At 38.0% G+C, this 25,601-nt stretch overlaps 1 protein-coding gene across 1 annotated transcript in view; it reads right to left on the bottom strand.

Annotated features, from left to right (window-relative positions):
• The window catches only part of LOC150107598 (uncharacterized), a 419,637-nt gene that overhangs the window by 337,640 nt on the left and 56,396 nt on the right, over positions 1-25,601 (bottom strand). Inside the window, exons 3-4 of the mRNA XM_090391960.1 lie at positions 12,941-13,007; positions 8,148-8,230 (exon numbers count right to left, since the gene is read on the bottom strand). Coding sequence (XP_090248086.1) covers positions 8,148-8,230; positions 12,941-13,007 — 150 coding nt within the window. The remainder of the gene's footprint in view (positions 1-8,147; positions 8,231-12,940; positions 13,008-25,601) is intronic.

Raw genomic sequence — 25,601 nt, 5'->3', positions numbered from 1 at the left:
AGGTGCCCTCCCTCGACGAGTCTTTGGACTCCCTGGAGGTGTCACATAATAATAATAATAATAATAATAATAATAAATTGCATGTGTACTCTGACCAATTTGCTGTATATGAGATTAAAAAATTAAGTTTCTAGGAGAAAAAATCCCTGCTATCTCCACAGGAGATAATTCACTAATGAATGAAAAAGCCCATACATTCTTGCACCATACTGAGAATCAAACTCAGATCTTTTCTAATTGAAAAGCACAATGTCCTGTTGTTCTTCCATTTGCACTATGGAGGTACTTAGAGGTATATAACTCCTTTTATAATGTCTGCAGACTGAAGGAAATGTTCAAGATAGGATGCGTGAGGAGTGTTTGCCAGTAGGAACGATAGAAAGTGTGGCTTTGGCAGTTAAGAGAGGCAAAAGGGTGGATGAGATGATTGTGATGGTGGGAACAAATGACTTGGTGGTGGTGTAAATAGGGCAGCGAGAGATATGAGATTCTTGCTTGAGGTGGTACGAAAGAAGACACATAGAGGAAAGATTGTGTGTGTGTGTGTGTTGCCTAGGTATGATAATGATGAGCTGAACAGAAGAACAGTGATATTGAATGACATAATAGCTAGAATGTGTGATAAAAGAGGACTGGAATATGTGGATGCTTGGAGTGCATTTGAGGACAGAAAGGAATTGTATGCAAGCGATCGCTTACATTTGAATGAGGAAGGATGTAGGCATCTGGAGAGATTGCTGTTCTGAACAAGTCAGTGTGTCCCAGGGAGGATGGTAGCAGGGGTGGCCTCTTCTGGAAATGGGTACTTGGGAGAATGAGGACGACATCAGGTAACACTGAGCCCAGTGGAGTCTAGAGGAGATAATGCTGGGTATAGAAACAACGGCATTTATATGCTTTATACTAATGGCAGGAGTATCCAGAATAAGGGAGAGGAATTGGTAGTGTTTGCCAGGCTGATGGCAAACACTACCAAACACTACTCCCTTATTCTGGATAGCATCAGCCTGGCCAAAAATTATTGGGATCACTGAGACGTGATTAACAGAAGAGGATATAATAATAACAGGAATAGAGTCACTGGGTACAGCATTTTTCGGCAAGAGAGGAAGGGAAAGTGTAGTGGTGGAGGACTGCTTATGATAAGTGATGACCTATGTCCTCTAAGAGTGGAGACTTTGGAAGGCAGTGAAACTAATGATTTTGAAAGCATATGGTGTGAGGTAGAGGTGTGCAAGACAGGATATTTAGTGGGGTGTTGCTACAGACCCAGGAGCACAGAGGGTGGGGACCAGGAAATGTTTAGACAGTTGAGTTTGGCAAGTGCAAGAAGAATGATTGTTATGGGAGGTTTTCACTACAGCAGTATAAATTGGGGAGAGGAAGATGCATGTAGCAATAAGGGAATGGAATTTCTAGAATTCTTCAGAGACAAATGTCTTAGGCAGCATCTAATAGAGGGAACAAGAGGTTCAAGAGTTTTGGATTTGGTTATAGCATCAGAAGAGTTGATAATAACTGAGATGACATCTCTCTGACCAGTTGGAGAGACTGATGATATGGTTTTGACTTGGAAAATCAATAGACATGCAGGATATCAAAGAGATGGGAATGTATATGGAATTAAAAGGCAGATGATTATAATAGTCTAAGACGTCAACTTGGGGAAGTTTCATGGAGGGAGGAATTGGAAGGCCAGGATATCATTAGTGCATGGAAAATTATGAAAGAATATTTGTTAGCAGCAATGGTAAGTTGTATACCACGAGGGAACAAGAGGACACAATTTGGAGTAAAGTGGATGACAATATTAAACAGGAATTGCATGCGAAAAAGAAGCTATGGAAGAGATATAAGGAGACAGGTGAAGAGAAGATGCATGAAGAGTATAAGACACAGGCCAGAAGAGTGACTAGTATGGTAAGGAAGACGAAACTGGAATATGAGAGGAGATTGGCTCTAAGATCCAAAGAAAATCCTAGGGAATATTTTTAGATATGCGGGCAGTAGGAGAAGAAATGACTGTGGAAGAATGATATTGTGGGATAAAAATGGGAATAGAGTGACTGAAGCAGAGTTCATAGTGGAATTGTTCAATGAACACTTTATTGGAGTATTTCATCCTGGAGGAGTCAGTTTTAATGCTAGAGGGATAGGGCAGGTTCGAGGTTTAGAGGTACAGGAGGGGAGTTTGTTTCAAATACTGAGTACTCAGGATGTCAATAAATCTGTGGACTGGATGGTATTTCACCACGAGTTTTGAGAGAATGTGCTAGGGAACTGACAGAGCCTTTGACCTGGCTTTTCAATGAAAGTCTGGCTGCAGGAAAGGTGCCAATGGAATGGAAGGAAGGTAAGATAGTGCCATTGCATAAGGACGGTAGAGACTGGAAGTGTCTAATTATAGGCCAGTTTGTGTGTCATCAGTAGTTAGTAAGATCTTAGAGAAAGTAGTGAAGGCCCTTATACAGCATTGGGCAGATGAGAGTAATGTTATCTGTGAGAGTCAACATGGATTTGTGAAGGGGCGCTCTTGCTTTAGCAATATGTTAGCCTTTTATGATAAAGTTACAAGAGCATTAGATGACGGAAAGGCATATACTGCCATTTTCTTAGACTTAGTGAAGGCAATTGACAGGGTGCCACATGATAAGCTGATATTTAAGTTGCAGCATATGGGTCTGGATGTCAGATTGGTCAACTGGATTCAGGATTGGCTGTCTGATAGGTATCAGAGAGTTGTGTATCGTGGGGCAGTTTCAAGGAAGCAGAGAGTTACAAGTGGGGTCCCACAGGGCTCAGTACTGGGACCTATATTGTTTAACCTTTATATCAATGACATTGTAAGTAGACTGCAAGGGGATATTCAGTTGTTTGCAGATGATGTGAAGCTGGGAAGGATTATTAGTAATAGTGCAGATGCGGCAGTCCTGCAAGAGGATTTGAATAAGCTAGATAGAAGGGCAAATGAATGGGGGATGTCAGTTTAATGCAGCAAAATGTAAGGTCTTGAGGTTTGGGAAACATCGATGGGATGCTGCATACTCTATGGGAGAAGTTATACTGGAGGAAGTAGAGGAGACAAGAGATCTGGGGTTGATGATTGATAGAAACCTAAAATTTAGGGGACATATTACAAAGGTGGGGAAGGTAACACAGAGAATTGCTGCAATAATGAGAAGGATGCTGACCTGCAGAGATAAAACAGTTATCATTCCGTTGTATAAGACCCTGATCAGACCACTCTTGGGCTATTGTTCTCAGATTTGGTCCCCAGGATTTGAAGGGGATAAATTAACTGTGGAAAGGGTTCTAAAGGTGGATAACAAAGATGGTTTCAGGACTGTACAATGATAGTTATGAGGTTCGGCTGAGGGAATGTGGACTGCAGAATTTGGTGGATAGAAGGAGGAGAGGTGATATCATTGAGACTTTTAAACTGTTGAGAGGTGGTTACAGGGTTGACACTGGGGAGTTCTTTTGCTTGGTTGAACAGTGGGAAGGAGTGATGACAAGTGGCCATCCCTGGAAGTTATGAAAGGAAACTGTGAGCAAGAGGGTGAGGAGTGGTTTCTTTGCATGGAGGGTGGTTGAACCATGGAATGCATTGCCTGATGGAGTGGTGAGAGCGAGAACGGTCAATGAGTTTAAGGAGTGGTATGATAGACTTTGTGTTTCTTAGGAAGGACCTCCCACAATGAGTCTTTTGACTCGATGGAGGCTTGAGCAATAATAATAATAATAATAAAAATCACCCATAAACCTATCTTAATCATTATTCATCCCTGATGGACTCCATTTAAATAGTTTAAAAGGAAGGGGGGGTGCAGTCAAGTATGAGTTCAGTCACCTCTGAGACAAATGAGTGTGTGTGTGTGTGTACAGAAATGATTACGCAATGGCGAATGCATTAGTTACTTTAACTTGGCCAAAAATTATATACATTAGTGAGACCTGGTTGACAGAAAATGATATAGTAACAGGGAGTATAGAAGGAATAGGACAGAAGATGGAGTATTGCTGATGATACATGAAGTACTTTGACCAACAAAATAAAAGTTAAAGAGGATTTTAGGTCTGGAGAAGATGGTTCATTTGAGGCTACCTGGTGTGAGATAGAGGCCAATAGGAAAAATATATTGTTGGTTGCTTCTATCTCCACAATATAGACCAGGAGGTCCACAGGAAGATGTGGATGTCATGCATCATCAGATTAGCACAATAATGCAGGCTGAGCAATTATTATGAGAGACCGACTATGGGGACTTTGATTGGAAGGAGGAAAGGGGACATAGCAGGATGGAAGTAAAATTTATACAGTTGTTAAGGGATAATCACCTGAAACAGCATGTCATGGAGAGAACTGAGGGTTTGAGAGCACTGGTATTAGCATCAGAAGATATACTCATAACCAAGGCAGATGCTCTGCTTCAAATTGGAGAGAGTGATCATGCAGTCTTGTTGTGGGAAGTTGCTAAACATGTGGAATTCTCAACAAAGGGTTTATGTTGAACTATAAAGCTGGTAATTATAACAGACTTAGTAGGCATCGTGGAGTATTGCCATGGCTTTAGAAACTACAAGGAAAGAATTTCAGTCATGCATGAGATGTGATCAGGGATTGCTTGAGAGAAGCAGTATCACACTGAATACCCACAGTCAGGAGGATAAACCAAGTGGGGAGTTAAGTGGGTGAGTAAGGACAAAAAGCAAGAGCTGCAAAAAACGAAACCATTGTGAAGAGAATATAAAGAAAAAGGTGATCAGCATACACATGAGTAGGGCAAAGTTCAAGCAAGTAGTGTGATTAGTATGATAAGAAAGGACAAATCTGATTATAAGCAAAAATTAGTTACACAGGTCAAAGTAAATCCAAAAGAGTTTTTTAATTATGTAGCAAGTAAGAGGAAAAATGACTATGGAAGGATAAATTTAATCAGGTAGAAAAGTGATAGCTGAAAATATACATTTAGTTGGATGTTGCTATAGGCCAGGAAATGTGGAGGGTGGTGATGAAAAAATGTATAAGCAACTTGGGTTAGTAAACAAGGGAAGGGTGATTATTATGGATGATTTTAATTATGGCAATACAGATTGGAATGAAGAGATAACATTTGAGAATAAGGAAAATTAATTTCTTGAGAGATAGATATCTCAGGCAGTATATAAAGGATGGCAAGTGAGGGTCAAGAGTTTTTGATGTCATTTTATCAGAATTTAATTGTGAGTGAGGTTTTGCACTTCCCTCCAGTTGGTGAAAGTGATCATGAAGTAATCACCTGGGTTGTGGGTAGCCATATGAAGACTTCTGTTAGGAAAGGATATATATATGGAAGTACAAGGCTGGTGATTATGACAAGTTTAGGAGACGGCTTGGAGCATAGAATGAGGAGTTCAGCAGTAAGGAAATAAATGCTGCTTGGGAATTGACAAAGAAATACATAACAGCATCAATGTGTGAATATATTCTGAAAGGTCAAAAGGATGAATAAGGTAGGTGAAAAATGTATGAATGAGAGGATTGAGCATGAAATCCGGAAGAAGAAATGCACTTTGAAGGAAATACAAGATGAATAATAGTAATAATCAGTCACACAGTTATTTAACAAGAGTCTTGAAACAGCACAAGAGGTGATGATAAGGATAAGGCAACAAATTATAGGCCAATCTGTATATCTGGAGCTGTACGTAAGGTATTGGAGAGGTTGATGAGAAACAGGATACAAAAGTGGGTTGATAACAGTGGCATTCTTTGTGCTCATCAGCAATGGGTTGTTAAAGGGAGGTCATATTGTAAAAACTTGCTTATGTACTGTAACAAGGTGATGAATGTATTGGACAAGGGAGATGCATATACAGAGGTATACTGAGATTTTGGAAAGGCTTTTGATAGATTGTCACACCACAAGTTGGTCACTAAATTGAAACAGATGGGATTGGATGATAGACTAGTGAGTTGGATAAATGAATGGCTATTGGATAGGTATTAGCAAGTTGTGTATGGGGGCGGGTCACTCGTAGTGTGCCACAAGGATCAGTTTTGGGACTATTATTATTTAATTTGTATATTAACGATATTGGGATAGGTTTAACTAGCAATATACAACTGTTTGCAGATGATGCAAAACTGGGAAGAATAATGAGGAATCAAGGCAGACATTGTGGCCTTACCTTGAATAGATTGTATGAGTAGGAAACAGTATGGAACTGTCAATTCAGTGTTGCAAAGTGTAAGGTTCTGAAATTCGGTAGGCAACAATGGGATGCAAAGTGTACACATGGTGGGGAAATTTTGGAGAAAGCTGAGGAAATAAGAGACCTTGAAGTAGTAGTGGACAAGGATATGAACTTCAAAGGTCATATTGCACAAGTTCTGAGGATATCACATCAGATTATGGCAATGATGCAGAGGACCTTAATTTGTAGAAATAAAGAGGTTCTGATTCCATTGTATAAGGCTTTCATCAGGCTTCGTATGTCATATGAATTATTGTGCACAGATTTGGTTCCTTACTTTTCATATTGATGAGGATATTGGAAAGGGTCCAGAGAAGACTGATTAAGGTGATAATTGGTCTTTGGGATGTGAGGACAGATTGAGAGAATGCGGTTTGCAAAGCCTTGTGAATAGGAGGAAGAAAGGGGGATACGATTTAGACATTTAAGTTGGTAAAGTGTTGTTACTAGGTTAATGTGTAAGAAAGTTTTCATAGAATGAGGGAAGGGGATAAATCAAGGGGACACAGAGTGGTTGGTGAGTGGATGCTTTGCCTGACATCATGGTGAATGCAGATACATTGAATGAGTTTAAAGCAAGGTTTGATGGGCTTTGTGTGCAACAGAGTTTGCTTCCTGCAATGAGTCAATGAGTCTTTAGACTCTAGAGAGGTCTGGTGTTAATGATAATAATATTTTTGATGATATTTTTGAGATCAGGACTGGTGGTGGGAGAACTAGGGGACACCCATGGAAGCTGGGCAAGAGCGTGGTTAGCAGGGGTGTTAGAGCTGGGTTCTTTACTTTTAGAGTGGTAAATGAGTGGAATAAGCTGCCAGAGTCTGTTGTGGGTGCTATGACAGTGAGCGAGTTCAAGGCAAGGTATGATAGATACTGTGAGAATGTTGAACAGCTGTGTGAACATGATGTTTAGGGCCTCCCTCGATGAGTCTAAGGACTCCTGGAGTAGCCCGTGGTAATAATAATAATAATAATAATAATAATAATAATAATAATAATAATAATTTACCTCCAGCCTTTCCTTGCTTTAATGCATCACATCAATAGTTTCCTCTGTCTCTAAAAACCTAGACATCCTTATTCCTGAAGATACTACTTTTCACCCACCCAGTTTGGGGTGGTGTACCAAAAATTTTCCTAAAAATTATTGATGCTGATCTCTGTTCTCCAGAACAGGCTTCCTCATGAAATGTTCCTCAACAATTACAATTTCCAGCTTTGCAAGATAAATATCAATAGATTCCTTCTTTCCCAACCTCTCTCTCTCTCTCCTGCCACCTACAAGTTCTTCCACCTCTTGAGTGGGTGTGACCAGTATATATATATATATATATATAAAATACTGGTAACCAGGTCTAAGCAGAGTATGTCAAGCGTAGTCTGATCAAGGACACGGTGTCTATTATTATTATTATTATAAAATACCTCCATGGAGTCAAAGACTCATTGTAGGAGGTCTACTGTTATACACACAGTTTATTATACTGCACCTTAAATATGTTCACTGTCTCTGTGTTCACCACACTTTCAGGCAATGCATTCCAATCACTCATCACTCTCCCTTTTCACCCACCCAGGGTGAAAAGGGTCTACTTCTCATTTTCTCTGCTTCTCTTTTCTGCTCTCTCTTCCATTCTTATGCTTTATTTCTACTTATTTTTCTTGATGGCACTCACCCATTTCCAGCTCAATACTTCTCAAAGATTGTAACACTAAAGTCATCAGTGCTTCCTATTACTTACAGCTCATATTTAAGTCAGAAGTTACAATTGAAGGGGATACAGAAAGATGATCTGATGTAAAACAGACATAACATAATGATAATATAACATTCTTGATGAAATATGAACACAGGAAACTAATTCACTCTACTAAAATTAGAGTGTATTTTTGAACTATAAAGTAATTACCAGTTTTGAACCATCTTCAAAAGTAGCTTCGACTTGAACATCTGGAATCAATTTGTCTACTCCCTTCATTACTTGTTTCATTCCTGAAATTTCCCAAAAAATATATTTCATCTATTGATAATGTGCAGAAAATTTATAACCAAAAAGACTAATCAGCAGCAAAATTTCACATATACTTCACTATCAACTTATCAACATATCACATGTAAAAAAAAAAAGTCTATCTCTTTTACCAAGCAATGAATTCATCATATCATACCATATAAATTACTATGGTAACACTGATGATATCCAAAATAACACAGTATTTTGGAACTCTTTCCTTTTATATAATTCATCTACTTTTTTTAAAGAGAAGTCAACTATTTTTTTTCATAATAATGCCAGCTAACTTTATCATTAATTCCTGATTTTAATAATCAAATTTCCTCATTCTTCATGTAAAATGTTAACAATATTATGCAAAAGATTTTTCATTATAAAATTATTAATATAATTTATTAACCTTCTCAAATTTTCTTTTATAATTTAAATTAAAAACTAGCATGCAGAACTTTAGACTATTTGTTTACAAATGAAGGTTAACCAAAACCGTGACACTTTTAATTTAATTTTATTGAAAACCTTGCTCAATATTTTTATACAATACTGAACATTCTGCATAACCTCAATCATCCTTTCAAAATTTATCCATTACGATATCATCATTATTATTATTATTATTCAGGCCTCCATGGAGTCAAAAGACTCATCGTAGCAGGTCCTTCCTAAGAACATAAAGTCTGTCAAGATTCATCGAGGGGAAGTCCCCCTTAAGAAACACAAAGTCTATCATACTGCTCCTTAAACTCATTGACCGTTCTCACTCTCACCACTCTATCAGGCAATGCATTCCACGGCCACCCTCCACGCAAAGAAACCACTCCTCACCCTCTTGCTCACAGTTTCCTTTTGTAACTTCCAGGGATGGCCACTTGTCATCACTCCTTCCCGCTGTTCAACCAAGCGAAAGAACTCCCCATTGTCAACCCTGTAACCACCTCTCAACAGTTTAAAAGTCTCAATCATATCAGCTCTCTGTCTTCTATCCACCAAACTCTGCAGTCCACATTCCCTCAGCCGATCCTCATAACTGTCCTTGTACAGTCCTGAAACCATCTTTGTCATCCGTCTTTGTACCCTTTCCATGGTTAATTTATCCCCTTCAAATCCTGGGGACCAAATCTGAGAACAATGGTCTAAGTGTGGTCTGATCAGAGACTTATACAATGGAATGATAACCCTTTTATCTCTGTAGGTCAGTGTCCTTCTCATAATTGCAGCAATCCTCTGTGTTACCTTCGCCACCTTTGCAATATGTCCCCTAAATTTCAGGTTTCTATCAATCATCAACCCCCAGATCTTTTGTTTCCCCTACTTCCTCCAGTATAACTCCTCCTATAGAGTATGCAGCATCCCATCGATGTTTCCCAAACCTCAAGACCTTACATTTTGCTGCATTAAACTGACATCCCCAATTCATTTGCCCATCTATCTAGCTTATTTAAATCCTCTTGCAGGGCTACCACATCTGCACTACTACTTATAATCCTTCCCAGCTTCGCATCATCTGCAAACAACTGAATATCCCCTTGCAATCCACTGGCAATGTCATTGATATAAAGGTTAAACAATATAGGTCCTAGTACTGAGCTCTGTAGGGCTATGTTTTTAAAACAAGGAGTGCACACACATAAGGCAATGCAGCATTTGTCACACACATATATCTTCTCTCCAAATGAGGTGTTTGAACACACACACACACACACACACACACACACACACAGAGAGAGAGAGAGAGAGAGAGAGAGAAATTTGAGGGATTTATACCAGGTGATGCACATCCCATTTTAGTAGTTGGTCTTAGTGTATGAAAGTTTTGAAAAATCTGATAATAACCCATTACCAATGTATGTCTCTATTATATCCTCCTCCTCCTCCTATTGACTAGACTATGCAATTTGCATTTTCTCAACCTTTCTTCACACTCAACATTACAGAGATCAGAAACCACCTTAATCAATCACCTTTGAATTCTATCCAATATCTCTTTATTCTTTCGAAAATCAGGTAACTAAATCTGTGCACAGTAGTCCACATGCAGCCTAACCAAGACCTTATACAATGGAACCATAATCTCATTTCTTCTACAAGTCAGTGTGCTCTGCATCATTGGTGGAGTTCATTGTGCTCTCCTCACAATTTTAGAAATGTGTCCTCTAACCCCAGATCTCTTTTTTTCCCTTCACCTCCTCCAATATATACATACCAACTGCATACTCTACATACCATCTCTGTTTTATGAATTTTAAAACCTTACACTTTGCAACATTGAACTGGCAGCCCCACTGCCATGACCATTCATGCAGTCTTTTCAAGTCCTTTTGTAAAGCTATAACATCGGCTTATCTTTTCATAGTTCTTCCCAACTTTGCATCATATGCAAACAACTGAATATTTCAAATAACTCTCTCCCCCCACTATCATTAACATACAAGTTAAACAGCAACAGCTCTAAAACAGACCATTGAGGCACACAAGTGGCCTTCCTCTTCTGGGATATTACTCTTGCTGATATCTATCAGATGTCTCTTCTATCCAATGCACTTATCTATTATCCAACTCCAATTTAACTATCAATTTATCATATGGCAATCTATTAAAAGCCTTTACAAAAGTATACCACTGTGTATGCATCTTTTGTTTACCACATGTAATGGGGTAAACTTGGAGTTCCAGAGTGCTGGATCTGGTGATATCATCAGAGAACAATAATCAAGATAAAACACATTGTCTCCAAATGGGGAGAATGAATATGTGATCTTGTTGTAGGAGATTACCAGTCATTGAAATTTTAGTTAAGAAGGGATAATTGTTGAATTACAATGACAAGCTGAGGAGTCAGTTTGGAACAATACCCTGTCCTAAGAATCTGGAGAGGAAAGATGTTAGCAGTGCATTTGAGTTGGTCAAAGGTGTTTGAAGAAACTCAGTATCGTGCTATACGACAGAGTCAGGAGGATAAATCAGGAAGGAGTTAGTGGAAGAGCAGCATCATTAAGCAAGAGGTGTAGAAAAAGAAAAATGTTGTCAAAGGTATGTCAAGAGTTATGAGTGATCATTTTGCAAGTGATCACTGTTTAATTTAAATTAGCTTTGGGAAGGTCCAAGAGAGTAGAAAGCAATTCTGTTAACATAATTCTTTTGATAAAAGAATTCAGGAATGGGCAGACTTCCATATAATACTCTGTAGCAGGGAGCATGGTTCTGTGAAAAGTGTCTTGACTTAATAATGTGTTCACTTTTTATAATAAAGTGACACATCAGTTAGATAAATGTAATAGTTATACACTGACACTGCTGGACCTTGCAAAATGATCACTCATAACTCTTGACATACATTTGACAACGTTTTTCTTTTTCTACACCTCTTGCTTAATGATGCTGCTCTTCCACTAACTCCTTCCTGATTTATCCTCCTGACTCTGTCATATAGCACGATACTGAGTTTCTTCAAACACCTTTGACCAACTCAAATGCACTGCTAACATCTTTCCTCTCCAGATTCTTAGGACAGGGTATTGTTCCAAACTGATTCCTCAGCTTGTCATTGTAATTCAACAATTATCTCTTCTTAACTAAAATTTCAATGACTGGTAATCGCCTACAACAAGATCACATATTCATTCTCCCCATTTGGAGACAATGTGTTTTATCTTGATTATTGTTCTCTGATGATATCACCAGATCCAGCACTCTGGAACTCCAAGTTTACCTCATTACATGTATAAAATCCATTTTTTCATTCCTTCCTGTGATTATTCCTCCTTCCAAATTACCAGTCTCATGTCCATCCTCATTTGCTCCAATTTATGTAACATTCCATGTGGTATAACCTTCCATATCCTGTAGTTGAATTCCCCATGATAATCATTTGCTCTATTCTCATTGTGCTAATTGCCAGTACATTTCATCCACATCCTCTTGTACCTTCTGGCCTACAGCAGCAACCAACTATAATATTTCATTTTGTTGGTCTCTATCTTGTACAGATAATCTTAAATCCACCACCTTCTATATCTTTAACTTCTTGATGATCTTACTCTTTTTGGCATCAGTTCTTCTAGTATTCCTTTTTCAGGATAAGTTGAGCCAGTTCAAAGTTGAACCAGGATTCCCACAGTCAGCACACTCTCATAGTGCTGACTTTGTATATATATATTGCAAGTTGCTTTATTCCTTTATCTTGTTTAATTTTTTTATTTCTTATTTTTTTAATTCTTAACTTTAGAAATTCACAGTCCCTTTATTTCATTATTTTTATTTTTATTGCATCTGTATGTTTCTACACTAATATATTTTTTCTACATCCTCTTACATTTTTATCAGTCAAGTCAGCACCAAATTCCATGTGACTTCCTTCAAAAATACACATCTAGGTATGCCTTTTTAATACAATTTTAATTGATTGGAACTTAATTTTAGCTTTAGGTTGAGAAACAGGAGCAGCTCCATTGCCATAAAAGTTTTATAACTTTTGGTAATTGTCCAGAATAGGAGCTACATGAAAAAATTTAGAAAACCATAAGCAGTAATAATTAACTTTTATATTGAATAATGCTGATAAAGCTAGAGTTGTTTTATTTATATTCCGGCATTCTCCTATAGTAGTATTTACTTTTATGAATGTACTGTTTATACATGTTTATTACTATACACAATAAGCATTGTTGATGTAAAATATAGTACCATACCTAAAATGTCTCTGCCTTTTGCCATCAGTGTGCTCACTGACATACCATCTCTAGCCATTTCCTGGATCTGGAATTGCAATGGTTAAATAATTACTCTTTCTGATATATGAAGAACACAATGTTCCTATTGTTTTATGCAAGATACAGAAGGAATATAGTGTTTTAAAATAAAGCCAAGTTAAAACCTTTATAAAAATAGATATTCATTCGTCATAGAGAATTTATCTCAAGAATTGCTGTAATATAATACTATGAAGGTGACTTCCATTTTATTTCTAATGTTCTGTAGTTGAGATAGATACATGTATATGTTGTATGTTGATAGAGAGTACTTTGATACAGTAGTCAATTCACAGTTTAATGCATCAATAGTCAAAGAATATGTTCTATATGTATATCTTTCTTTTACCATTTTCACAAAGAAAGAAATCTGTGCTGAAAGGACAGACAAGCATGTAGGTTATCTCCCTCAAAGTGAGAAATGAGCTGGCAAGGAAACAACTGTCATGCACATTCATGCAATTGCATTGCTCTGTTTTTTGTGTGAATCTTGTCAACAACAGGTTGTAAGCCTATAAATATGTTATTAGCAAGAGTGGACTACATACATAATTTGGAAACCCTGCACTAGAGAACAATGAACTTTTACAAACTACTTCAAGCCTCTAATAAGCAGAATGTGGTCTTGCACTAGGTGATAAAAATCATGTACTGCCTCAAGACATTCACAAACATCCATGCTCTCCCCCCCCCCTTCCCTAGCAGGATTTAAATCCATAGGCTTTTGATTGAGAGAGGATGTATTATCTATTAGCTGACTAGGCTATGTTGAACCACAAGTGATTATGATGATGGAAATGTGGTTCATCGCATAAAATATTTCTATCATGATGATATTGATTCATGAAAAAGATTACAGTTACAGCATGTCCATCCTCACCTAAAAATGAACAAAAACACCAGCAGTACCATTAGATATACACCATACTATCACTTTCGAGCTATGCAGCGACAACTGGTGAGTTCATGCAAGTTGTTTTGAGTTCAAATAGTCCACCAAGAACAAAACTTTATTTGAAAACTGTAAGTCACCATTTTCTGTTCCCTATGTTTTTCTGAACAATTTGAATTTTGAATGGATCATGATGCAAAATTCAGTGAACACTTCTCTCATGTAAATTAAGCATGAGAGCATGTCAGTGAGCTGATCTGTGCAGAGATTTCACAATATCGCATTTCTTAATCAGAGATGGAGCACTGACTAGTGTTTCGTCTCAACTAAAATCCAAACAGCACTCTGCACAAATACTGCCAGTGCAGCTACATCGCTTAGCTGATATAGCTGTACTGGCATTATGAGTCATTACTAAACTGTCAGGTATTTCTGCTGCACCCTGTAATAATATGCTACTTGAAAGAAACAGAAATCCCTATTTTACATTACTTGTGAAAAATAACTTGCAGTTACTGATATTTAAAAACATTTTATTTGAACATTAAACAATATCGGAAACATTTAAGAATCAGAGGAAATGCAAATTATTATTATTATTATTATTATTATGGGCAACTCCAAGGAGTCCTTAGACTCCTCGAGGGAGGCCCTAAACATCATGTCCAGAACAACTATTCAGCATCCACACAGTATCTATCATACTTTGCCTTGAACTCACTCACAGTCATGGCACCCACATCCAGTTTCCATGGATGGCCCCTAGTTCTCCCATCACCAGACCTGTTCTGAAAAATTTCCTCTGAATTAATCTTGTAAAAACCCTTCAGTAATTTGAATGTCTCAATCATATCATCCCTCTTCCACCTATCAGCCAATTTCTGCAACCCACAGATCTTCAACCTGTTCTCAAAAGGTTCATTCCATAGACCAGCGATCATCTTGGTCACTTGCCTCTGGATCCTATCTACCTCCTCCCCATCAAGAAGAAGAAGAAACCCTGGCGACCAGATCTGGGAACAGTAGTCATGATGGGGGTCTTATCAAGGCTCGATAAAGAGGAACAATAACTTGCTTGTCAAAGTATTCTTCAGTAACCAAGTGATCTGATGAACTGATTTGGCCGCTTTTGCAATGTGTCCCTAAACTTCAACTCCCTGTCCACCAACACTCCCAAATCCCTGGCCACATCTATCACCTGGAGTACAGTTCCACCAATGTGGTATACTGCTGCTATTCTTTTCACCAAAATGCATAACCTTACACTTTGCCACATTAAACTGGCATCCATTCTCCTTAGCCCAGTCTTCCAATCTATCCAAATCATCCTGCAAAATTTTGACATCATGTGGATTCACTATTGCTCTACCCAACTTTGCTGTCTATCTATGTATTTTATATTCATATCCATAAGACAAAAGGCCTACTTTTTTGTGAGGATATCACTTGCAGTTGTCAATTTCCCAGGTGTTCCATGTGAAATCAATGTGGGATCTATTTCTTGAAGCCACAAGAAATAGAAGCAGAGTTAGTTTTAGGAACACGTGAGTAAGGCAGTAGAACTAGGTTATTAGTATTTTTTATTTATTACCCAAGACCTCATGGAGTCAAAGACTCATCTAGGAGGTCCTTTTATCAAACACACAACTCATCTTACCATGCTTTAAACACACTCAAATTCTCTGCAAACACCACACTCTCAGGCAAAGCATTCCAATCATTTACAACTCTGCATGAAAAATACCTGTTTCTCGCTTCCCTACTCACACCCTCTTTATACAGTTTCCAGGGATGACCTCTGGTTCTCCCCTGATCTCCAACTATTTTCTGTAGAACCTCTCCAGCATTGGAGAGCCTCTGTAGAACCTCTCCAATCTCTTTCATATTGCAGAGAGATTCCAGAGGTTAGAAACTACCTTAGTCAGTCAGTCGCCTCTGGACCCTTTCCAACATCTCTTCATCCTTCTGAAAACCAGGTGACCAAATCTGGGCACAATAGTCCATGTGTGGCCTAATCAAAGCCATATACAATGGAACAAGAATCTCCCTACTTCTACAAGTCAGTGTCCTCATTCCCAAAAGGCTTTGTGTTGTCTTCACAATTTTGGCTATGTGTACCCTAAATTTCAGATCCTTATCCACTATCACCCCCAGATCTCTTATTTCCTCCACCTCCAACAATATATCCTTACCAAGTAAATTCTGCATCCCATCTTTGTTTTCCAAATTTTAAAACCTTACATTTTGCAACATTGAACTCACATCCCCATTCCCGTGCCCAACCACTCTATTTATTCAAGTCTTCTTCTTATAAGAAGACTTGAATAAATAGAGTGCCCAACCACTCTATTTATTCAAGTCTTCTTATAAGGCCACAACATCTTCTCTGCTCTTCATGGTTCATCTCAACTTTGCATCATCTGCAAACAACTAAATATCTCCATCCAAATCTTCACCAATATCATTAAGACAAAAGGTTATATTTCACAATATGCACTGCTGTACATAAAATAGGAAGAAAGTGCACAATACCATACCTTAAGACAAAGATTATAATATCAGTAGTGTGCTGAAATTCTGTCATCATTCAAGTAATGATGTCAACTGAAAATTATCCTTACTCATCCCCTACTGAAAAATTACATGTTAACTGCTGATGATTTTAATTTGGTTTTTAATAAGAGATAGTGAAAAATGTATGAAAAATTAGATGTAAATGCAGAAGATTGAAGACTGAATAAAAGTCCATTCTTGTTTGCTGTAATGGTTTCTAGTGGTATGTGTTATTTATTTTAATAATACTTGTTACAACTATAAGTGTTTTTGTATTAAATACTTTATTTTTACTTACATAATTTATGTATACAGTAGTTTCCCCTTATCCATAGGGGATATGTTCCAAGACCCCCAGTGGATACCTGAAACTTATGATATTATCAAACCCTATGTGTGTGTCTATGTATATATATATATATATATATATATATATATATATATATATATATATATATATATATATATATATATATATATATATATATGTTAAAGATGGAGTATAACCAGGTTTAAAATAGCTTGGTATCTTTAACATTTATTATACCCAAGATAAAATACTTCCTATATATATATATACACTATGTTCTTCCTATACACGCATACCTAAGATAAAGTTTAATTTATAAATTAGAACAGTTAGAGATTAACAACAATAACTAATAATAAAATAGAACAATTATAAGAATATACTGTAATAAAAGTTATTACAGTATATTACAGTATATGTGAATGACATCTTAGCAACCTCAGCATGCTTTTTTTTAAGTCAAGAACTTTCACCTTTTCACTTACAAGGAAGCACTTTATGGCTTCTCTTTGGCACATCCGAATTGTCAGCATCGTTGCTGTTGTGCTTTTAGGCCATTATTAAGTAAAATAAGGGTTACCTGAACACAACCATGCAAAACTGTGACAGTCAATCTGATAACTGAGATGGCTAATAAGTGACTAACAGGTGGGTAGCATGTACAGTATAGTGTGGATACATTGGACAAAGGGATAATTTGCAGGAAAGCACGAGATTTTATCATGCTGCTCAGAATGGCTACAATTTAAAACTTATGAATCATTTATTTCTGGAATTTTCCATTAAATATTTTTGTACCAGTGTTGACCATGTCTAACTGAAACCATAGAAAGTGAACCCACAGATAAGGGGGGGGGGTACTGTATTGTCAGTTCATTATGCCTTTAAATTTACAGTAGGGAAAATCACATCCTACACAGAAATCAATTCCAAAATTTGGCTACTTATTTGAAGCTAATCAAATTTACAGACAGATGTGACATTTCTTAAAAGATGTCGACTCTGATCTCTTTCTTAATTTTTCCAGAAATTAAAAACACACACACACACACGCGCGCGCACGCACGCCAATCAGTCTCATAAACGTTGCTGGTAAGGTGCTAGAAAAACTTCTAATAAACCAAATAATGCACTATGTCTACTCAAGAAACCTATTAAGCAGCAATTAATATGCATTTAGACCTCAGTCCAGCACAGTAGAAGCAATTATGGAGGTTAAAGAGTTCACAGAAGACAGTCTACAGCAAATAAAAAGATGTACTACTGATCTCACTCGATGTGCAAGGAGCCTTCATGCAGCATGGTGGCTAGCCATAATTAATCAGATTTAAAATGCCCAAAAAACTTACTCTACCTTATAAAAAATTATTTTACAGACAGTAGAACAACCATGACATTAAAAACCACAACTATAGCGAAATAATTCAAACGAGGTTGCCCACAAGTTCCTACTGTAGGCCAGGTTTCTGGAACATGCAGTACAACTTGCTTTTAAGACTTCCTTTCACTACTGAAACAAAAGTCATAGCCTTCGCCGATGATGCGATGATAATGATTTGGGGACGCGATGGCTTACAGTTAGAAGTAACGGCAAAAGAAGAAAAAATCTTTAAAATTGCAGAGTGGGTACGAGAGAAAAAAGTTACCTTCAGTAGCACCAAGTTTAAAGTGCTCCACATCTCACGCAAAAAATCAAAACAACCCGTAACGGTCTTCCTAAACGGAGAAGTTCTTGAGGTGGCCAGTGAGTTAAAATACCTAGGAGTGATAATAGATGAAAAATTCACCTTCAATAAGCACATCTCATATGTTGCTGAAAAAAGCTTACAAGTAGTAAACCTCCTAGCTAAGTCGGCAAGGATTAAGTGGGGATTAGGCCAACAAGCATGGAAAACAATATATATATATACACACCGGTGCTATACTACCACTGATATTTTGTGCTGCACCTGCCTGGAAACATACATTAAAATCAAAGATAAACTGACAAAAACTAAATAGAGTTCAATGCCTTATAGCCATGTGTATAATGAAAGGATACAGGACAATATCTTTCGAGGCAGCTTGTGTTATTGCAGCTCTAACACTGATCTGCCCGAAAATATAAGAATTATCCCTTGTATATGACGTCACTTCCGAAAGATATAATGAAAGTTACAACATTGGTCCAAATTACTACGAATGCCCGCTTCACTACAGTAGGTGGCCTCACCCAGCAAAGAGAACATTTATTAAGGAGAAGGAAAGCTCCGAAAAGCAACAATTTTCAAATATACACTGAAGGAAGCAAAACCGAAGGGAACGTCGGTTGTTCTTTCATTGAATGCAACAGACAGTCCATTATATACGAACGCTGTTTTAGGCTGCATCCTCTCTGTTCCAACAACCAAGCAAAACAACTTGCTATAGTTCAGTCACTTACTTATCTCCGGGAATTAGAACTCAACACCTCTCATCAAAAGACAGCAAGAATTTACAATGATAGTAAAAGCACTATAGACGGCATAAAAAACCAAAACAACCATATAGCATTAATAGAATAGACAAGAAATCTGGTTTGGAATCTCACTCTAGAGGGATGGGAAATCAAGTTCTGCTGGGTGAACGCACATACTAGGGTAGCAGGAAACGAGAGAGTGGATCAGCTGGCTAAAGAAGCAGCTAGAAATGAATGGCTAGAAACAAATTACCAAAAGTACTCAAAATCTGCAATAAAAACATTTGCAGAAGAGAAAAGCCTACATTGTGGGAAGAAGAAGAATGGAAGACATCAAAACATGGATCAACAACAAAGAATTCTTGCCAAGCATCAGAAGCAGACTCCGGCTGAAAAGACACCATTTCTCCAGGTTTAACCATGCTACTAATGGGACATGGAAAACTAAGACACTACTTACACAGATTCCATATCCTGGAATCGCCACCATGCATTTGTAGACCACATACTCTACAACTGTCAGCTACTGGACTCCATCCGGATGCCCCTAATACAACATGTCATCACTTCCAGAGACAAGTGGCCAGTATCAAAACAGAGACTTATCGAAAAGTATTACTCAGAATTAATTAAATTTGCCAATAAGATCAACTTCCAGTGCTTGTAATCTAACATAAATTACTGATATTGTGTGAATTTTATGGTGTTAATATATGGATATATAAAAATATAAATGTAAATATGAATATTGATATAAAAATATAAATGCAAATATGAAGATTGATACAAAAATATAAATGTTAATCAGTACTTGTAAGCTACATGTAATATAAGCATTGTATGCAATGGAGCATGTAGGAATAAATTACCTTCTGGTAGGGTTACTATTGGGAGGAAAATGCGCACGCGCGCACATGCATGCCCCCCCACACACACTTATTTATTTATGTCTGTCTGTCTGCTACTCCTATCCATGCTACCAGCTTCATTTATATCCATTCCCATTTGCTCCAATTTATGGAATAGTTTTCCATGTGGCATTCTGTCAAAATCCCTTGCAAAGTCCAGCTGTGTCATTGTATAGCCATTTTCCTGATCTAATTCATCTGTTGCTCTATTATAAAAGGTGAGTAAATTAATAAGGCAGAACCTACTTTTTACAGCCATGCTGATCACCATGGAGTATCACATTCCTAACCACCCATTCCTGAATTCCACCTGTAACCAACTTTTCAATACCTTAACCACCACCACTGATGAGATACTAAGCAGTCTGCAATTTACTACTTCTGTCTTGGAGCTTCCTTTATGTATTTGAACTATTTTGCCCTCTTTCCACTACTTTGGAACATTGCCAGACCTGATAGCTTAGAGGCAGTGGTGGTTCACTTGCATATTCGACATGCATCGAATCCCATTGCTGTATTCACACTGATATTTTTCAATATATGCTGAACGCCTCCAGTTCATCTACCTTAACTCTCACATCAACATCTGCAATATTTCCACCTGAATGATATATATATATATATTATTTTATTATTATTATTATTATTCAGGCCTCCATGGAGTCAAAAGACTCATCGTGGGAGGTCCTTCCTAAGAACATAAAGTCTGTCAAGACTCATCGAGGGGAGGTTCCCCCTAAGAAACACAAAGTCTATCATACCACTCCTTAAACTCATTGACCGTTCTCGCCCTTACCACTCTATCAGGCAATGCATTCCACGGCCACCCTCCATGCAAAGAAACCACTCCTCACCCTCTTGCTTACAGTTTCCTTTCGTAACTTCCAGGGATGGCCTCTTGTCATCGCTTCTTCCCGCTGTTCAACCAAGTGAAAGAACTCCCCAGTGTCAACTCTGTAACCACCTCTCAACAGTTTAAAAGTCTCAATCATATCACCTCTCCTTCTTCTATCTGCCAAACTCTGCAGTCCACATTCCCTCAGCCGATTCTCATAACTATCCTTGTACAGTCCTGAGACCACACACACACACACACACACACACACACACACACACACACACCCTAGCAAAGTGATGACATCACTTTAATGAAACTATTTCATCTGCGTCTGTCATCATTTACTGTCATAATCTGAGTTAGTCTTCCTTACCATACTTTTCACCCTTCTTGTCTGTGCTTTGTATCGCTGATCATCTTTTCTTTATATTCACTCCACAATATTTCTCTCTCTTTCTCTTTTTAATTTAATTTAATTTAATTTAATTTAATTTATTTTGCAGCTCCTATTTATATTGCCACTCATCCATTTAACTCCCACTTGGTTTATCCTCCTGACTGGGTAGGCAGTCTGATACTGCTTCTTTCAAACAATCTCTGATTATTCCTTAAGTACTATTAACGTTCTTCCTTTGCATTTCTTATAACATGGCACTGCTCTGAGCTGCCTCCTAAGTTTCTCATAATTACAAGCTTTATAACTGGTAATTATGAGAAACTTTGAGCCTAGCAATGAAAAAACATGTGTAAGAAGAGCTCCAGATTGAGATAAGTATTCTTGGAATAATTAAGTATATATGAGTATTTGTTTGAGTAAGAGCTGCTGTAAAAGTTGTGTGCTAGCAGTATTATTAGTGTGTGGGATTTTCATTTGCCTAAACTTAATTACGAATTCTTATTATTAGACCTTAGAGTAGCAACCAGCAGAGGAAATAACATGGTGGCAGCTTTGTCATTCCATGAATTTAATTTAGACTTCAGTTGTTTCGTTAAGTCTGAGGGTGTGTTATATGTATGCTTTCGATTACATAAATGATTTGTGGATGTTTAAGGCGGATGGAAGGAGGGTTTGTGCGAAGTGTGACCTGAACGAGGAATTGATGAATACAAATATAAAATTGATGACAGAAAGTGTTAATAGGGAGAATGTCAAGGGGAAAATGAGTGCACATTCGAAAGAGAGGCTAAAGAATGTTAAAAAATCAGTAAAAAAGAAAACGAGTGATTTAAAAACTGCAAAGGATGTTAAAAAGGATGTAAGTGAGGCGAGAGTGGCGGAAGGAAACGAAATTGAGAGAATGAATGAAACTGGAAATGGCGTGATGCAGGAATCGAAAGTGGAAAAAATCGAAAGAATGAATGACAGCAAAAGTTGGACGCATGTTGGACCGAAAGTACGGAAGCACAGAAGGATGAATGTGAGTGAAAGTGAGAGAGGGTGTCGAGAGTTAGAAAATTAGAAAGAATGAATGATAGAGAGAATGTGACGCGAGATTCGGAAGTTAAAATGGATTGGATAAGGAATGAAATTAAGGAAATTCGGGTAAAAACTATTAAACCTAATCATGATGGCACGGAAGAGTTAACAAAGATGAGCGAGTGGCGTTATATGGCAACTCCATTATTCAATGTGTGCTGGACGATAGGATGCACAAGGTATGTTTTCCAGGCGGTAAAATGAGTAGAGTGATTGAGGCATTGGATATGAGGAGGGAGCGAACAAAGGAGTTCATTGTTTTAATCAGCACGAATGATTTGACCGAGGACAAAGAGCAAGTCAGAATGGATATCAGGAGGCTGCTTAGGAGAATAAAAGAATAGTGTGACAGGAAGGGTGGTGAGCATGTTGCCTAGGTATGACTGTGGTGCGATGAGGTGGAGAGCAAGGATTATGAATGATATGCTGGCTGAAATGTGTGAGGAGTGGGACTACAGTTTGTTAATGTGTGGAATGAGTTTAAAGGAAGAAGTGACCTGTATGGGAACAATGGACTGCATTTGAGTGGTTATGGTGTGAGTCGCTTGGAGAGACTGCTGCTGGAATGTAGAGAAGTGAATAGAGAGAATGAATCAGATCGAGAGGGGAGTGATGTGAAAGAGCATGAGATTAAGACAGGAGATTTTGAAGAGGTGGTTATGAATGAGGAAGTGAGTGGTATGAGTATAGAAAATGAGAGAATGGGTGTGCAAGAGGAGCAGGGAAACAGGGAGGCTGAGGGTGGACAGGGGTACACAGCGTGAGAAAGGTGGATGCTCCGAGAGAAGGTGAGAGCATGTGTAGACAGGAAAGAAATGGGATGACCTGGGATCAAGAGGAAACAGTTGGAATTGAAAAGGGTTTTAAAATGAATAAGCAGAAAGGGAAATGGCCCCAGTCGAGCATGGAGAGATCACATCAAGTGAGTGGTATCAGTGGAACTAGCTATAGATCCAGAAATGAGCTGTTGTGTTTGTATACAAATGCTAGAAGTATAAGAAACAAGGTAGATGAAATGGTTGCATTAATTGCATCTGTTCACCCAAAGATTGTAGGAATAAGTGAGATATGGTTGAAAGAGGACGACATCCTGACAGGAATAGAGATGGAAGGGTATCATGTGTTTCGTGAAGATAGAAGGGGTAAAAAGGGAAGGGGAGTGCTATTGATGATAGAGAAAGAGTTATGTCCATACAAAGTAGAGATGCAAGAGGGAAATAGTGCAAGTGGTTTTGAGGCAGTATGGTGTGAGATAGAGGTGAATGGAATGAAATACTTGGTTGGATGTTGTTATAGACCAGGTAATGTGGATGGTGGTGATAATGAAATGTATAATCAAATTAGTCAAGGTAAGAAAAGGGTGATCATTATGGGTGATTTTAATTATGGCAATATAGACTAGAATGATGAGATAGCAACTGGAAGTCAAGAAAATGAGTTTCTTGAGTTTCTGAGGGATAACTAAATCAGACAGTATGTAACAGAGGGCATGCGAGGATTGAGGGTCTTGGATTAGGTCATCTCATCAGAGGATGTAATTATAAATGAGGTGTCAAATCATCCACCATTTGGTGAGAGTGACCATGAGGTGATTTACCTGGGTGGTTGCTAGCAGTGTGAGGACCTCTGTGAGAAAAGGGTATATGTGGAACTACATATACCCTTTTCTCACAGAAAAGGGTGTATGTAGTTGCACAGGGGGGGGGTGATTATGAAGAGCTCAGAGACAGCTTGCAGGTGTAGCATGGAATGAGGAGTTAGCTGGAAAAGAGATCAATGCAGCTTGTGGGATTTTCAAAAACTATCTAGTAGATGCAATGTCTAAGTGTATTCCAAGGGTGAGAAGGTTAAATAAGGTAGGTGTGAGATGGATGAATAAAGAGATTGAGCATGCGATACAGAGAAAGAGGACATTGTGAAGGCAGCATAAGAGAAGTGGAAATAACCAATTCCATGAGGTCTACAAAGACCAAGCAAGGAGGGTGACTTGGTTGGTGAGGGTAGCCTAAAGAGAGGTATGAACAGCAGTTGGCTAATGAAGCCAAAAAGAATCCTAAGGAGTTCTTTCGATATGTAGCCAGCAAAAGAAAGAATGATTATGGAAGGATGACAATGATAAGAGAAAATAGTATAAAGACAGCTGTTGAAGAATGTGTGGTGGAGATACTTAATCAGCAATTCATAAAGGTCTTTCAATCTTGTGAATGTGATTTCATGGAGTGATTGAGAGCAGTAGATGATGGGGAGGAGAGACTGACTGTAAGTGAGCAAGAGGTGTATAGGGAGTTGAGTAAACTAGATGTAAATAAGGCTGTGGGACTTGATAATATATCATCACGTATTCTGAAAGAATGTGCCAGGGAGTTGACACCTGCCTTGACATATTTTTTTAATACGAGTCTTGCACTCAGTCAAGTCCCTAAGGAGTGAAAGGAGGGCATGATTGTGCCCTTCATACAGGAGGTGATCGAACTCAAGCATCAAACTACAGGCCTATCTGCGTGAGTCAGGTGTTGTGGTTAAGTTGTTGGAGAAGCTTCTGAGAACTAGGATCAAGAATTGGGTAACAATAATGGTATTATCTTTGATGGACAGCATGGATTTGCTAAAGGGAGGTCATGTTTTAGTAATCTACTTACTTATTACAATAAAGGGAATGCTTTCTTGAACAGAGGAGAAGGATACACAGTAACATACTTAGATTTTGCAAAGGCTTTTGATAGAGTACCTCATGATAAATTGATAGTCAAACTAGAGCAGATGGGGTTGGATATTAGATTAGTGCATTAGATTGGAGACTGGCTATCTGATAGGTATCAACCAGTTGTGTATGGGGGTGCGATATCCAGGAACAGGAAAGTCACGAGTGGAGTGCCTCAGGGGTCTCTTTTAGGGCCATTACTATTTAACTTGTATATTAATGATATTGGCGAAGATTTGGATGGAAATATTCAGTTGTTTGCAGATGATGCAAAGTTGGGATGAATCATAAAGACTAGTGAAGATGTTGTGGCCTTACGAGAAGACTTGAATAAATTGAGTGATTGGGCACAGAAGTGGGGATGCGAGTTCAATGTTGCAAAATGTAAGGTTTTAAAATTTGGAAAACAAAGATAGGATGCAGAATTTATGCTTGGTGAGGGTATATTGTTGGAGGTGGAAGAAATAAGAGATCTGGGGGTGATA

The sequence above is a fragment of the Typopeltis vanoorti genome, chromosome 4 (genome assembly GCF_054136105.1).
Source record: "Typopeltis vanoorti isolate ZY-2024b chromosome 4, IOZ_Tvanoo_1.0, whole genome shotgun sequence".
Classification (NCBI taxonomy): domain Eukaryota; kingdom Metazoa; phylum Arthropoda; class Arachnida; order Uropygi; family Thelyphonidae; genus Typopeltis; species Typopeltis vanoorti.
The sequence above is the reverse complement of the archived record's forward strand: the minus strand, read 5'-3'. Positions and strand labels throughout refer to the sequence as shown.